We start from the raw sequence: 16,386 nt of genomic DNA, 5'->3' as shown, positions 1-16,386 counted from the left end.
TGCCAAGCACTGCTCTAGGTGCTGCTTGAGCCTTACGACAACCCCATGAGGTGGACACTAATGTTATATGCATCTCACAGATGAGGAAGCAGAGGCCCAGGAGGTTAAGCAACTCACCCAGGATGATGCGACTGGAAAGAAGTGCCGAGATTCGAATCCAAGCAGACTGGCTCTACAGCCCTTTCTCTTAACCACCACGCTGGGCTGCCTCAGACCCTGCACAGAGACCCAGAACCCCTCAGTGTCTACACCTGGCGCATTCCCCCGGAAGATATCTGTGCAGAATATCTCTAGAGAAGCCAGAGAAAAGACATGACCAGGGACATCATGAAGGAAGTGCAGACGGCCCACACAGACCCAGACAACGTTCTACTTCTTCAGTTCCTGAAGGTTGCACATTGTACCCCAAGGGGATTCCACTTTTCACTTATCTATCTGGTGGAGATGCAAAATCAAGGGCGAGCCAGTTGGACCACGAAACCAAGGAAAGGGGACCTCTGGGTTTGAAAGGACGCAGACTTCCTGCTCCTTGCAATCTGGTCCCAAAGCCTGACATATGACCCAGCGGTGCCCTTTCCAGGACTCTCTCCTAAGGAAATAGTCATATTCTGTCATCTTCCTGATCTCACCTGCCCCCACTTGCCTGGTACATAGTAGGTGCTCAATAAACATTTATAAATGAATGAATTCACTATGAATGAATGAATGAATGAATGAATGCACTCCTCTCTCCACTCCCATGTCTAAGCTAATCTGCCCCAGGCTCTGTCTCCTGCTCATGCACAAGGCCAGCCCAGGATGCTGGGACTAAGGGAATAGAGAACCACGATCTACACCAACAGCACCCACCACACCAGGAGCCCAGAGAAGTGAGACACGATTTAAAAACTGGGCAACAGAAGGAGAAGGAAGGAGAAGGAAAGGCCGCAGCAGCTTTCATTCCAACATTTTCCAACTCCGACTGAGATTTCCTTCTATATACTCATCTATATTTACATCAACGAATCTGTCGGTAGCAAGCCTGTTGCTGATCGTGTGGGATCTAAAGTTCACAGAAAGCTGGCTTAGACACCCAGCTAGGAAGAGAAACTGTAAATTCAATTTCAGTCACCCAAAACCCCGAAATCCACCCACTCCCCTCCAGGAAATCTGTGACATCTTTTACATCAGGATCTCTCAATCTCAGCTCTACTGACACCTTGGGCTGGATGATTCTTTACTGGGGGGGGAGGTGAGGGTGGGACAGATGGGGGTGTCCTGTGCATTTCAGGACATTCAGCAGCAGCCCTGGCTTCTGCCCACTACATGCCAGTAGAACCTTGCCCTCCACGGTCATGACATCCAGAAACGTCTCCAGACACTGCCAAAAGTCCCTTGGGGGGGCAAAATCACCCCCAGTTCGAAAGCACTCTTTCCATGCAGCCCAGGAAAAATTCCAAACCAAACAGCAGTTCTTTCCCTGCCCCTCCCCATCCACTTCCTGAACTTTGAGTCACCTGGTCTCCAAATCTCTTTTACAGACTCGAAGACAGTACAGGCAGCAGTTTCCAGACTTGAGCATCTTATCTAGACCAGAATTTTATTCTGAAAATAATCAGAGCCTTGGACAAAGAGGCACAAAGATGTTCGCTGCAGTGTTGTTTATAAGCAAAACAAACAAACAGCTGGAGGTGGTTACATGAAGTAGGATACAACCATAAAGCGGAGTACTGTCAGATATTAACAGCAGTCTTTTCTGGGGTTGCTGCCAACCTATACAGCACCACTGTGTGAATTTAAATTCACCCCTTTTTCAAGTTGTTAGGTCCATCTGTCAAAAAGTTGTCATAATATCTTCATTTTTCTAGAACAAGATACTAAGCTTTCATCAGCTGGGAAATTGAAATAATAATGTACAGCTCCATGATGTCTATGAGATATGATACCCTTGTGCAATGTACAGCCTGTGCAACAGTACATGGGAGCTCTGATGCTTTCCAAGGATATCTAGTGGCATGGAAATGTGTTCACAAAGGCTTATAAAAAGGGACAGAATGAAATACATTAAAACGTCTCCAGAGATTCCCTCTAGATAGGAGAGTATACATATATTTTATATTCTCCTTTGTACTTCAGGTGTTCAATAAATGAAGAGGACAGGCCTCTTGGAGGATGCAAGTCTTGCACTGAGACCTAAATAAAGAGGAGTCAGCCATGGGGAGACAGGTGGAGAGAACAGCCAGCACAAATGCCTTTGCCCTCGGATGCAAATGAGCTGAGTGTGGGCAAAAAATGGCCAGTGGAGCTGAGACAGAGCGGAAGGGGCAGAGAATAGAAGAGATGAGACAAAGAGAAAACATCGACCAGATTGTGTGGGGCCTTATAGGACCGTGGTGCATCTGTAATCTGTAATCTCTGGTCAGTGAGTAGGGATCGGGGACATTTATCCAATCTGCTCAGAACAGAGCTATCCCACTAGCCCACCACTATTCACTGATGGGGTAAAATCCAAGGAGTTCCACTTCCACTCCCAGTGCTGAAATAAACAAAACCAGGTGTTCCCAGAATTTTCATAATCTTTATCAACAACACCATTTATTTTCCTCATCATTACTCAATTAACAAACATTTATGCATGATATAGCACAGGAGTTGTTGGGGGGTGTGAGGAAGGTAAAGCACTGTCCCCTACCCTCAAGGAGCCTTCTAGTTAGAGAGGTAAGCCTTAAACATGCATTCTCACTGATTTTCACAAAAAGCATGCAAGATTCATTTGATGCTGAGAAAGGTACAACGAAGGCATCAAGTGGAGGGACTTGGTCATTAACAACCCAATAAGAACACTAAATACCACAGACACCCAACATGGACAACCACCCTGCTAGACACACCCTTATCTTCAACATCCACCCACACACCCACCCATCTGTCCACCCATCCATCTCTTTACCCATCCATCTCCTTATCCTCCTTACCCATCATCTGCCCATCTACTCATCCACCCATACATTCACCCATCAGTCATCCACCAATCTACTCACCCATCCACCTATAACCTATCCATTTACTCATCCAATCACCCAGCTATCCAACACCATTCATTTTCCTCTTTCTTCCTCTCTCCCTCCTTCCCTTCCTTCCTTCATCCCATACCTCCATCCATCTGTCTGTCCAACCAACCCCAGATGAATCCATCCATCCATCTACTCATCTGATACTAACTGCATGGGATGACCTTCCTCCCCTATAAACCATGAACATCCATCCATGATCTGTAACTTAAAAGACTGCACTGTGGCTAGGAACAGGCCAGACTCTGAAAATTTTTGCATTCTAACAACTCTTCCAAAGATAATTCAAGTCCATAAATGTTTTTGACTATTCCAATTTGTTCAAGACCCCAACTCTCCAGGCAGGAATGGGGGCTGTCTGGCTGACCCAGCCCTTAGAATGAGGAGGAACCTGAGAACCAGCTTAGCCAGGGCTTGTCAGGTGGCTGGTGTTCCATAAACGCTGATGAATCTCAGCTGATTCTAGCTGAAGCTAGGTTCCCAAGTACACAGACTATTATTAACACCTTGAATTCATTCATTCAAAAATTATTTATTCATCACAGCAGCACTGTTCAAAATAGCAAACACACACACGTGCACACACGCTCATGCACACATGCAAACTAGAAACATCCCAAATGTCCATCACCCAGGGCAATGGATAAATTGTTGTATCATCACAGAATACAATATTAAGCAGAGAAAAGGAAATGACCTACAGCTACACTGAACAGCAGATGAATCTTAGAAACATACAGTTGGGTGGAAAAGGCAAGTATAAGTTCCAGAAGGCTCCAGAGTTCAGAAACCAGGAAAACTAAATTTATGTCAAGGTGTATGTAAATATGTGATGAAACCTGTAAGAGAGGAAGAAGAAGAAGGGAGGGAAAGAAGGAGGGAGGGAGGAAGACACACACAATCCAAGAGATAGCATCCAAGAGACCGCGGTTGCCTTTGGGGACTGCAGTGGGGGAGGAGTAGGAGGAAAAGGGAGGTCGGAGACCACAGGCGGAATTAAGTTACTGATCATGTTTAGTTCAGGGTTTCTCGAAGTGTGCTCCCAGACCAGCAGCAGCAGGGAACTTGCTAGAAATGCAGGTTCTCAGACTTTACTCCAAACCTCCTAAATCAGAAACTCTGGGGGTGAGGTCGGGCACCCTGTGTTTAAACAGCCCTCCAGGTGATGCTGATGCATGCTCAAAGGTGAGCACCTCTGCCCTAGGGCAGGTGATGCTGACCCTGGAGGGCTGGGGACCACACTTGGAGGACCACCATTCTAGTTTGTGACTTAGGTACCTGGTCCACCAGCGTCACTATTACAATAAATAAGGAAAAACAAGTGGCAGGAGAGACAATATTGAGAGTGTGTGGTGAACCTGGAACCAGATTAAAGCAATAGGCTGTTAATGGGAAGTGAGAGAAAACACCCCACAGATACGTATTCAGCCCCTGCAGGTGCCAGGCTCAGGGACAACACGGTGGCCACACAAACCCAGCCCTCACCATCGTGCGGTCTGAAGGCCATCCTTTTCACAGCATAATCTGAAGGCCATCCTTTTCACAGCATAATCATACACACCACATGGTTTCTGTTCACAGTATCTTCTAATCCTCCCAGAATTCCCTGAGTGTAGGGCTGCTCTGCCCATTTTACAGATGAGGAGACTGAGGCTCCACTACTAGGGGCTGGAGCTGAGATGTGCAGCGCAGGTCACCTATCCTGAAGCCCTGTATGCTTTGCCGCCCCCTTAAGTCACCTCCCCTACCCTGCCTCTTCTCCGCCTCCATTCTTTGGTGCTATTGCTCAGATAGGAACATTCCTACATGGCCTCCATGATGTGCCACAAACATTTCATGGGAGCAAGTGAAAGTCAGCATAGCTTCTCCTGCCCGTTATCCTTAATAAGGAAAATAATAAAGGTCAATGAGGTAAAAGCACATGACAGGTTCTGGAAGGTCGGAAACCATGTTACCCTCCCTTCCCTCCCACCAGCAAGTTTGGGGTCTGCATCAGCACTTCCTCTGAGACACATCTGTCAACTTATTCTTGAAATCAGACTTAGCCCTCCTGCAAAAGCTACTTGTATAAAAATACTTCAGAAATTGGTTTAAAATTATATACATATATATATGTATGTATGTATATATATATGTGTGTGTATATATTTATTTATTTATTTATTTATTTATTTATTTATTTATTTATTTATTTATTTTACACACAGACCTAAAAGGAGAACAGTACTTAACAGCATGAATATTATTTACTGGCAGGTGGGCAACGAGGCTGAGTTTCCCCTCACAGCTCCGAAGAGGGGGCCCTGCCTCTGGAATAGTGTCATTCTGGGGAGGGACTGCTAATTCCAAATTCCAGGTCCAACCTGAGCCCTGAGCACTTCCATGGAAGACCCAAGGATGTTCCCAGTCTGAACAGAAGACAAAAGCCATCTCTGGCCCAAGAGAGATGACAAAACTCGATTTGGACTTAACTCAGAACTTTTGCTTCAGAGCCGGCATCTCTCTTGTATTAGTTGCCTTAAATAGGCGGCTTCCAAAAGCACAGTTCATTCCAATAAAAAGTCCCAGCTTTTCAGAGGGGAAAAGTTACCTATCTTCTCCTTTCCCGCATACTGGACCATCTCTTGTTTCCCTCCTCTCTCCTTTCTTGGGTGTTAAGAACTCACCAGTATGGTGACCAGAGTCCTGGTTTGCCCAGAACTACTCGGTTTCCTGAGATGCCAAAACCAGGACAGTCCTAGGCAAACTGGGACATCTGGTCATCCTATCCAGACAAGGACTAATGCCCAGTGGTTTCGGAAACCCAAGTTGTGGAGCCCACCCTCTGGTTCCCTCTCCTGGAATGTCCTTTGCCTTCTCTATTCTCCTAGGAGGTAAGGGACAGGCAAGAAATAAGAAAGACAGGAGTTGGGAGGAGGGGGACATAGTCTAACCCCAAAGCTGAGCAGGGTTCTGCTGTTAAACCCCCACTGGTTGCCTGGGGTGACCACAGCAGCTGTCCTAAGGCATGTGGTCTCTATCTCCGGCTGGACTCTTGGCCAGCTCAGAACAAGGAGATGGGGTAGGATGGAGAACAGGAAAGCTAATTACACACTTTAAAACTTCCTCACCTTGTCACCCACAAAGGGAGGGATCAAGGGAGAGGAAGACAATTAATTTTATCTTAGACCGAAGGGAATAGAAAAATAGGTCAAGTGGGCATGAATTTTCCCCCCTTAAAGCTTCCAGAGAGAACAGAGAAAACAGAACATCTGAGGGTTGCCTTAAAGGGTGCCACACTCAGATTAACGAATCCAAAGTGGCCAGTCATGGAGGGGCCCTTTGCTCCCACTCCTACCCAGAGAACATGATTTCTAGCCAAAGTTTCCAGAAAAGACCATTAGGGGGAAAAGTGCTCTCCAACATTACAGCTCATGTATTTTAGAGCTTCTGCGTGCCAGATACTGACTTGAGCATTTACCATGTGTGAACCCGCTTAACCTCCCCAGGAGTCCTCCAAGGCAGATGCTATCAGAAGCGGTATCTTCATCTTGCACACTAAGGCTCTGATGCCCAAAACAGCCTGGCCGGGGAGTCACTCGAACCTGGGTCTGGCCAGTCCAGAGCACAGAATGCTTTCCTTCTCCTCTGTCATATTTCATAGCACCACACTGATCCTTCCCAAAGAGCTGAGTTAGCATTCTCCAAAATGTATTAACTGTGGGGCTTTTGGGCTTTGACGATCTCTGGATTGAACCCACTTTCCCGGTGGTGCCTTCCATTGTTGAGGGAGTACATATGTGTGCTTGCTACTGGGGGCCAGTGGGGGGTATATAAGCCCCAAGCACCCAACAGACATCCCCCCAAGCCCCTGAAGGAAGACTTCACTTTCAAGGGCCCACTGCTCCCCAACTTCTCAAGCACTGTAACTTCAGAGACCTTCTTTGGTCTGACAACCTCAAGCACACATACCCTTCCTTGCCCCCCCATCTCCTGTACCTAAAACCCACTGAAAACCTAAAATGTTGGCATAAGGGCAGAGCAGATCTATATGATGGGCAAATGGGTGGCGAGAGGCTTTTTCACTCACTGGGAGAACATTTATGGAGCACTTACTTTGTGCCAGGTGTGGTAGGGTTGCGGTGGGGAACAAGGGTGACAAGCATGAGTGCCACGGCCTCAGAGCTTGACTTTTTACTGTGAATGGCAGAACCAACACGCTCCAAGCAAGAGAGCCCCTTTCCCCACTCCGGAGACCCCCTTCCTCGCTCTTCCCCATTTCTCTGACTGGTACTTAATTCTACCATTCCAGCACTGCCTACACATACCCACAATCCTTCACCTAAACCCTAGAAGCCAGACGTGCTTTGGAGTTTAGAATTTGGTGCTTTTAAAGGGATAACCAGGATAGGAACGTAAAATGGGCACAGCCACTTTGAGAAAATGGTTTGGTGGTCTCTTATAAAGTTAAACATATACTTAACCGCACACCCCAGCAATCTGACTCCTGGGTATTTACTTACGCAAGAGAAATGGAATGTATGTTCCCAATGTTCCCACTAAAACCCGTCTGCCAATGTTTATAGAGGCTCTAGTCACAATCGCCCAACCTGGACACATCCCAAATGTCTTTCAACTGGGAAATGGATGAACAGACTGTGGTCCAGCCATCCCATGGAATATTACTCAGCACCAAAAAGAAACGAACTACTCATACACACAACAATATGAATGGATCTCAAATGGCTGCAGGAAAGAAGCAAGGCTCCAAATGCTACATACAGTATGATTCTATTTATATGACCTCCTGGAAAAGGCAGAAACATAAGGATGGAGAACGGATCAGTGCTTGCAAGGGTCTAGGGTAGTGCTGACTCAGAAAGCACTACGAGATATCCTGGGATGATGAAACTGCTCAATCTTTTTTTTTTTTTTTAATTTCACTTTTAGGGGACACCTGGGTGTCTCACCCGGTTAAGTATCTGCCTTCAGCTCAGGTCATGAACCCAGCATCCTGGGATCAAGCCCCGCCGCATTGGGCTCCGTGCTCAACAGGGAGCCTGCTTCTCCCTCTCCCTCTGCCTGCCTGTCTGCCTAGTTGTGATTTCTCTCACTCTCTGTCAAGTAAATAAAATCTTTAAAAAAATTTTTTTTACTTTTAAGTAATCTCTCCACCCAACATGGGGCTCAAATCCACAACCCCGAGATCGAGAGTCGCACACTCCACCGACTCAGCCAGCTAGGCACCCTGAAACCATTCCCTATCTTGATTTTGATAGGGGTTATGCTACTGCATATGTCTGTCTGTCATATGCATATGCATACTGCATATGCACGTGTCTGTCAAAACTCAACAGTACTGGGCGCCTGGGTGGCTCAGTTGGTTAAGCGACTGCCTTCGGCTCAGGTCATGATCCTGGAGTCCCGGGATCGAGTCCCGCATCGGGCTCCCTGCTCGGCGGGGAGTCTGCTTCTCCCTCTGACCCTCCTCCCTCTCATGCTCTCTGTCTCTCATTCACTCTCTCGCAAATAAATAAAAAACAAAACAAAACAAAAAAAAACTCAACAGTACTGTATGCAAAAAGGGTGAATTTTGCTATCAGTAATTTATACCTCAATAAACCTGATCTTGGAGAAAAAGAAGAAAAAGGTCCCAGGATGAATCTATGATATGACCTGGCTACTCCCAGTGGAACCCACAGACCACAGCAGGGGCAATCCCTAGGAGCCTGGTGGAAAGGCAAAACCCCGGGCCCCACCCCAAAACTGCTGGGCCAGAATCACCATTTTAACAAGACAATCCTCACACACATGAAAGTTTGGGAGACATTACAAGACATACATAACACTCCCAGTGGGGAGCTGGAGCAGCACCCCATAATCAAGCATATCAAACATTTCTGCATCAAAACACACCAAAACGCACACCATGTGGGATAAATTAAGACTGTATGTAAAGACTATAAACTCAGGTCAATTCAAGGTAGGATTTTACCCCTATATGATTTGATGTTTTGGTTTTCAGAGCTTTTGGGGTTTGGAGATTACAGAGGAGGGGCGGCACCTTTGTGGGGGAAAAAAATCCCAATGGAAAAGCCATGCTAACTCTTACTTCTCAGAATTCTGCTCTTCTGGAATTACCAGCCATCCAGGTCTAGCAGAGGTATCATGGGGTCATACTGTCTTGCCTTCTACGGTAGTATCTTCTAGCACATTCTATTTCGCAGGACCAGTGGAGGCTGATAACATGCTCCAACTTCTCCCAGGGCTCCCTCTGGTTCCCACACAGAACATTCCTCTTTTAAAAAGCTGGGGAACACCAATCGGCCAATGTCCATAGGTTACCTGGTGTCATGGGACTCGGCCCCTTGTTGAGATTGCCAAAGACACAGGTGAAAAGCTGGAATCCTGCATGCAATTCAGGAGACCGAGTGTGACAGCACACAGATCTGGGTCTGCGGCTCTTGCAATGGCCCCAATTCCTACATCGTGCTCAGTGGGAGATCTGCTGGCATCAGCTCGACTGGGGGAAGATGATATTCACATTGGCGTTTGGTAGCATATCAGAAGGAGTGAGTGGCATTAAGTGGTGGGCTCTGGTAAGGTTGACAGATGCGCCTTATTGAGCTGACAGATTTGAGCTCCTTAGAAGCCAGCACCATCACGGCCGCACTGAAATCAGACTCCCGATCAACGAAAACATGGAACCAAGGCGTGTGGTCAAGACGGCCTGCTGCCCAGCATACTCCAAGAGAAAAAGGCAGCAATGTAAATCTGAACATCAAAGACTTCCATTTGGGTTTTCTTGCTTCAGAAGACAAAACTAAAAGGAAGGAGAACCCTTAATTCTCATGGCTGGCTGCAGGCTTGAAGGCGCCGCAAGAATAGGGTGCAAAAGGGTAAAAGGCATCGCAGTGACAAAGTGCCTGAGGGCATGGAGACCGGAAGGCTGCACCCTCCTCCGCGTGCCATGCTGGAATTTGCATTTGGAAGTAACACCCTTAGGCCCTATGAGCATACAGCCAAGTTCACGGAACACTCGCTCACTCCTCCACGAGACAGCGAAGAAGGTGCTTTCCATAGTCAGCTGCACCCTTAGTGGATGCCTTTTCCAAATACACACGCCCTGTTACACATGCATCCAAGAATGGCAGGGGCAGTTACATTCCTATGTACAGACCCAAGAGAAATGTTAAAAAAAAAAAAAAAGTGCAGCCAAAGACATGTACAAGAACGTTCCTAACGACACAATCTGGAGACTACCCAAATGGCCCTCACAAGCAGAGGGGACAAGTACATTGGGGTAGAGTGACACAGTAAAATGCCACAAAGCAACGAGAAGGAGCAACCTACAACCACTTGCAGCAACCTGGATGAATCTCACAGGCGTGCCGTTGAGCAAAAGAAGCCAAACACAGTAACACAGCCTGCGACTCCATTGACAGGAAGTCCAAATGGAGGAAAATGAACCTGTGGGCTTAGAAGTCAGGGTAGTGGCTAGCTCTGTGGTGTGAGTGGTGGGGAGGGGCCCTGAGGGGGGCTTCTGGGGGGCTGGTCACATCCTCTTTCTCGTCCTGGTACTGTTTGCAATGGTTGTGGTCACTTTGTGAACACATATTAAACTAGACTTAACTTAGGTATTTTGTATCCATATATTAGACTTTATTCTAAAAGTTCAGAATAAGTACTGAAAGACATTATTTTAAAGGGCAGAAGTGTTTGGATACAGAAGCCAACATCTGCCCTGGTACCCTGGCTCATCAGCATTTCCACAGTCCATCTCTTTGCACTGGTCCCGAGTCCCTTATCCAGCGGCCCCCACCCAGTTCTCTGTCCCCTCTCCTCTCATCCCCCCAACCCCCCAGAAATCTCAGACCTGGATTACCCTGCTTGGTGACAGATTGGGGGGATGGAGAGCTTTCCCTTCCAGAGTGGGGCTGTATAATGTGTTTGCTGCCTCGGGCCAAAAAGAGAATAAAAACTGTCTGCAGAGAACAAAATGCACAAACTCATCACAAAGCAAGAAAGCCAAAGAAAACCTAAAGTACAAATGGAATGCTCCCAAATCACCTGCATCCCTCCCCAGAGATCCTTCCTTCTGAGGGGTCCCTGGCAATCCCCTCCCTCTCCAACAGCTCTCTGATCTGCAGGATTCAGTCTGGACGGGGTGAGCTGAGGACACATTAGGACTCCCACCTCCTTCCTTTCCTCTTAGAAGACTCCAAATCCAGGCTCCAGAAGGCGATCTAAAGCCATTTTCAACATGGAAACCTGAGAGCCCAGTGATTCCCTCCTGAACACCCCTGGAGTTATTTGAGCATGCACACATTGACACCTTGCCACCCTCCAAGCCCCCACCACTCCCGGGGTGGAGGATGGGGAGGCAGGCAGAGTGATCACAAGACCCCTGAGCATTTCAGTGGGTCTTCAGGAGGTTTGAACTTGGGAGGCAAAGACCGGGCTCCTGGTTCATGCACCAATCAAGATGACATCGTGCTTAGGGGTGTGCCCCTCCAGAAAGACCCCAGCTGAACCTCCTAATTTTCACCACCCTCAAAGTAGACTGTTCACACACTCCAAAACCTTAGAGCCCTCTTACAATTTCAGCACCCAGAAGCCAAAAGCTTGCCCAATTTTGAGTTCCCCTAAAAATGAATCCACCAGCCACAGAGCTCCTCAAATAAGCAACCCCAGGATCACCTGGGGCCCAGTCCTGTTGAGTATGTAACAGTGGAAACCAAACACAAAGGAGTGGGGGCTCATTGCGGAGCCCCAGGGGCCCATCCAGCCCCGTTCATTTGTACACGGAGGGCAGCCAGTTGGAACCAAGCCGAGGAGCAGCATATTTGGGAATGGTACAGTGGCCAGTCAGCCTGGGGAGCAGGGTGCGTCCCCCCACTTGGAATCTGGGTCATGCTTAGATAACTGTTAGAAAGCCCGACTAATTACCCATCCTTGCCTGCCTACATCTCAACAGATGTTAAGCCCTCCTCAAGGTTTATTTCAAGCAGGCACAGATTTAAAGAAACACAAGGGGATCTGCATTTTGATAGCATCTCAATAGAGGAAAATGTGGTCTTCACCCTCTTCCTCTGGATCTTTGATTTAAAAAAAAAAGAAGGCATTTACCTGCCTGGAGGTGTCCACATGGAGGCTGATTCTCCTGGTGTCCCCTCCCGGTTCCCTAGGGTGGGAGAAGCCGAATCCAACCCAAGGCCTGACACCGTACCTAGGAAGGACCTGCCACCTCATTTCCTCTTGCCCTGTCTTCCTTATTGAAAGAGTCCATCTGGGTCTTCCAGGTCAGGGCCCCAGATGGCGCAAATGGGATGTTTTCTACACCCCAACCGATGATGAGGTCCCCGGGCAGGGGGGAACGAACGAAATGGGACCGGCAGACATAGGGGAGAATAAGTGCCCCCAACCCACCACTGCTTTTCCCAGATTGGGGCCAGTGGCCCACCCGGGGATATGAGCTCTGGCCAGTGCTAGCCCCTCCGTGTGAAGGCCACGTGTTCTTCCCACTGGCTCTTGGCCCCGGGAACCCCTAAGTGCCCTGCCCTAAGAGAGCGGGCCCCCTCTTCGGGGAAGGCAGGGGTGGAGAAGCCAGTGAGCTGGGTTCGGGCTCCAGCTCTGGAGGCTCCCGTGCATTCCAGTGAGGGCCACCTAAGGAAGCCCAGCCAAAGCCCCCACGGTTCTCCTGCCCTGGCCAGAGAGAGAGCCCAGGCCCCGGCCGGGTCCATGCTCATTTGGGAAAACTCTGACCCATCCAGAACTAGCTCTGAAGCTCCCACCTAGGCCCCTGTTACGACCCCAGGGCCCAGCCCTCATTCTGGAATCGGTCCTTAGGAGGAATCCACTCCCCCGGCTCCCCCATCCCAAGCCTCCACGGTAGCTCAACCCAGCTCGGGGTGGAGAGATTCTCCACACTCCTCCCCGGTGCCCCCTCTCCCAGCCCCTGGAAGACCCCCCCACCTCCCATCAACCCCCGGGTCTCTCTCCCAGCCTGGAAGAGGGGAAGCGGAGGGAGGAGGGGAGGCGCAGCTGCCGGGGTTCGCTGCCGGGTTCGGGCAAAGGATATGGCCATTCGGTGATCTTTTTGGCGTATTTTCTCACCACGTTGTCCTCGCTGAAGAGGAATAGAGACCGGTTGACCGTGAGGCAGTTCTGTCGGACGGGGATGGGGTTGTAGAGGGCCATGGTCCGCGCTCTCTGCGCCATTGACTGCTTGTACATCCTTTGCGCCCCGGGCTGCCCGCCCTGCCGGCTGCCCCCGGCTCCTCGCCCGCCTCCGGCGCCCACGACCACCCCGGCGGCTGCCCCGGAGCCTCCTCCCCCGTAGCGGGCCGGCATCTCGTCTCCGAAGCGGGCCATTCTGCAAAGAGCAAAGGGCTCCGGGTTACGCTGCGGCGAACGATGCGGAAGACGCCGCCGCCGCCGCCGCTGCCGATGCCGATGCTGCCGGGGCTGCCGGGGCTGTCAAGACGGCGGCTGGAGCTGCGACTGCGGAGACGCTCCACGGCCCAGCCCATCGGGCGGCGGCGGCTCGGCGCCTCGGGTCGGGGGCTCACAAGGCGGCTGCCCGGCCCCAGCCGGGGAGAGCGGCTCGGGACATCTTCCTGGCTGACCCCGGAGAAGGAGGGGCGGAGGAGGGTGCGGGGGCGGGGCGCGGGGGCCAGGGAGGGGGAGGGGAGAGGGAAGCGAGGCAAAAAATAACCGAGGAAGGAATCCAGGCAATCCCCAGTCCACCCACTCCGGAAAAAAAAAAAAAAAGAAAGAAAAAAGACAGTTAAAAAAAAAAAAAAAACGCACACCCCCTTTAAGACGCGAACGGTTTGCAAAGGACGCCCCCCCGGGACGCAGTGGAAGCTTCAGATTCCTCCGAGGTCCGGGTCAGGCTGGCATCTTGCAAAAGGAGTGCGCTCGGCCCATTAGAAAAAAATCTTTATTGAAAAAATAAAAATAAAAACCAGGTCTTGGCAGGGGGGAGGGCAGCCCCCCCAATTTAAAAAAATCCCCCTTTCTGTTTTGCTTGAGTTCCTAGACCTTAAAAAGGCTGAAAGATCTGTAGCCAAAAAATAAAATTAAATGAAAAAGAATATTAACGGGAAAGGAAAGAAGGGGAGGGGGAGGGAAACGCTCCGGGGGGCTCTTTTAAGGAGTCCTGAAGCCGCAGGGTCCGGGTGATTTTTTTTTTTTTTTTCCTTCCTGAATCACCAGCGGCTCTCTTCTGCTCACGAAGGAGTGTGAGTGTGCGTGTGCGCACAGCCTTTCGCTCAACCGTGCCTCATCTTGGGGTTAAATTGCAGCAATGAAATCCTGAAAATTCCCAACAGGGGAAAAAGAGAGAGAGGGAGAGAGAGGTATGCGCCGTTCGCTTAGCCACTCAGTAGCTGCTCCCGGATGCTGCAATGCCTAGCGTTCCCCCCACCCCCCAATGCCGCCTCCTCCTCCTTCTCCTCTAGGTTTTGCTAAAATAAGACTGGTGTGGAGGGGTGGGGGAAGAGAAAGGAAGAAGGAAAATGGGCTCAAAGGTCTAAACCACTGGCCAGCGAAGCTCCAAAGAGGAGCGATTGATGAGTTTAACGGGAGAAAGACCCACCCAGAATGTCGACACATGATGGCCCGCGACCAATCGCAGAGCTGCGAGGGGACCTGGCTCAGCGGAGTTTGTGGGGGAGAAGAGGGGAGAGCCGGATGGTCGGGAGGCAGGGGGGAAGTTGGGACGACAGATTCCTGCTCCCCTGGGAGGAAACCTTGTTTTCCAATGGGTTCCATTTCGGTTGCAGACAACCGGACACTCTCAGCAGCTTGCAAGGAGTACGTTAGGAGGAAGAAACTTAATGATAAAAAGAGAAGGAGATTCGTGTCCAGGGGTGCAATTCGTCTCTAAACAAATCTGGTCCGTTTAGCAAAAGACACATTTTTGAGGAGAACGATTTGGGGGCGCACATCTGTCAAAGTTTCAAGTCACAGAGTCCCTGAAAGCTGGAATAAAAGGCTCAGCTTCTTTTCGAAAAGACTCCAGAGGTGGCAAATCTTAACTGCTAGAGGCAGATAACTAAACCAGATCCTAGTGGGCTGGATAGGGGTTCTGGGTGGTATACTTGGCACGGTGTTCACTTCCCTCCAGAACCACTGAAGTTTATTTCTCATTCTCCTTTTTATATTGTGAAGTTGAATAAACACACAGAAAAATGCCTAAAGCATAAATGTACAGTTGAAGACTTTGCTGTGAAACCAACGTTCTTGAAACTAACACTCAGGTCCAGGGCTACAAATGGGACATTGCCAGCTTCCCAGAAACACACACACAGGTCTTCTTCCCCCTGCAATAATCACTATTCTGACGTTATACTATTAATAACCTTGCTTTTCTTTTCTTTTCTTTTTAAAGATTTTATTTATTTATTTGAGACAGAGAGAATGAGAGACAGAGAGCATGAGAGGGAGGAGGGTCAGAGGGAGAAGCAGACTCCCTGCCGAGCAGGGAGCCCGATGCGGGACTCGATCCAGGGACTCCAGGATCATGACCTGAGCCGAAGGCAGCCGCTCAACCAACTGAGCCACCCAGGCGCCCCAATAACCTTGCTTTTCTTTATACTTTTCCTACCTTATTGTGCATTCCCAAACAGTACAGTTCTACTTGGCATCTTTTTGGATTCTTACATAAATGGAATCATACAGTATATATCCTGTAATGTCTGGCTTCTTTGGTCCAACATCATGTCTTTAAGATTCATCTGTTGTCACGTGTAGCTGTGATTGATTCACTTTCACTGCTACATAGTATTCCACTGAAAGAGTATGCCACAATTTGTTTATCCATTATCCCCTTGATGGACATTTGGATTGTTTCCAGTTGGGGCTTTAAACATTCCTGCCTCAAATACTCTGTGCCTATGAGCATGCATTTCTGTAGGAATAGCCCTAAGAATGGAATTTCTGGGTCCCAGGGTATGCCTATCTTCAGGTTTGTAAAATGGCACCAAACTGTATTCCAAAGTGGATGTACCAAGAAACCACTGAATTTTTAGAAAGCCATGTATAGACTTGGAAGGCAGGGGTGAGGGTAGGGGTTGGGGAACAGGATGAAGAAGGCAAATATTTTTTTAAGCCTTAGCTAGTTGAATTTGAGTTGATCCCCCGACCCCCATCAGTATTTGAGTTCTTTGGAACATTCTAGAAAAGATACATCTTTATATAAATTCCCCATTCTGTGCCTGTGAGTCATCCTTTACAGGTTGCTTATAGCATTTTCAAGATTTTCTAACTTGTCAAAGTATGGACAAAATGATAAAACCAAGAGCAACTAGAGTTGCAAGGAGATAGGGCATACAGGATTCTCGACAAATAG

At 48.9% G+C, this 16,386-nt stretch overlaps 1 protein-coding gene across 1 annotated transcript in view; it reads right to left on the bottom strand.

The window, feature by feature from the left end:
• Nucleotides 1-16,386, bottom strand: part of CACNA1A (calcium voltage-gated channel subunit alpha1 A) — a 287,170-nt gene that overhangs the window by 201,453 nt on the left and 69,331 nt on the right. Inside the window, 1 exon segment of the mRNA XM_064569987.1 lies at nt 13,112-13,404. Coding sequence (XP_064426057.1) covers nt 13,112-13,404 — 293 coding nt within the window.

Source organism: Mirounga angustirostris, unplaced genomic scaffold (genome assembly GCF_029215605.1).
Source record: "Mirounga angustirostris isolate CCGP_5_RB_7025 unplaced genomic scaffold, mMirAng1.0.hap1 SCAF_1, whole genome shotgun sequence".
Lineage (NCBI taxonomy): Eukaryota > Metazoa > Chordata > Mammalia > Carnivora > Phocidae > Mirounga > Mirounga angustirostris.
The sequence above is the reverse complement of the archived record's forward strand: the minus strand, read 5'-3'. Positions and strand labels throughout refer to the sequence as shown.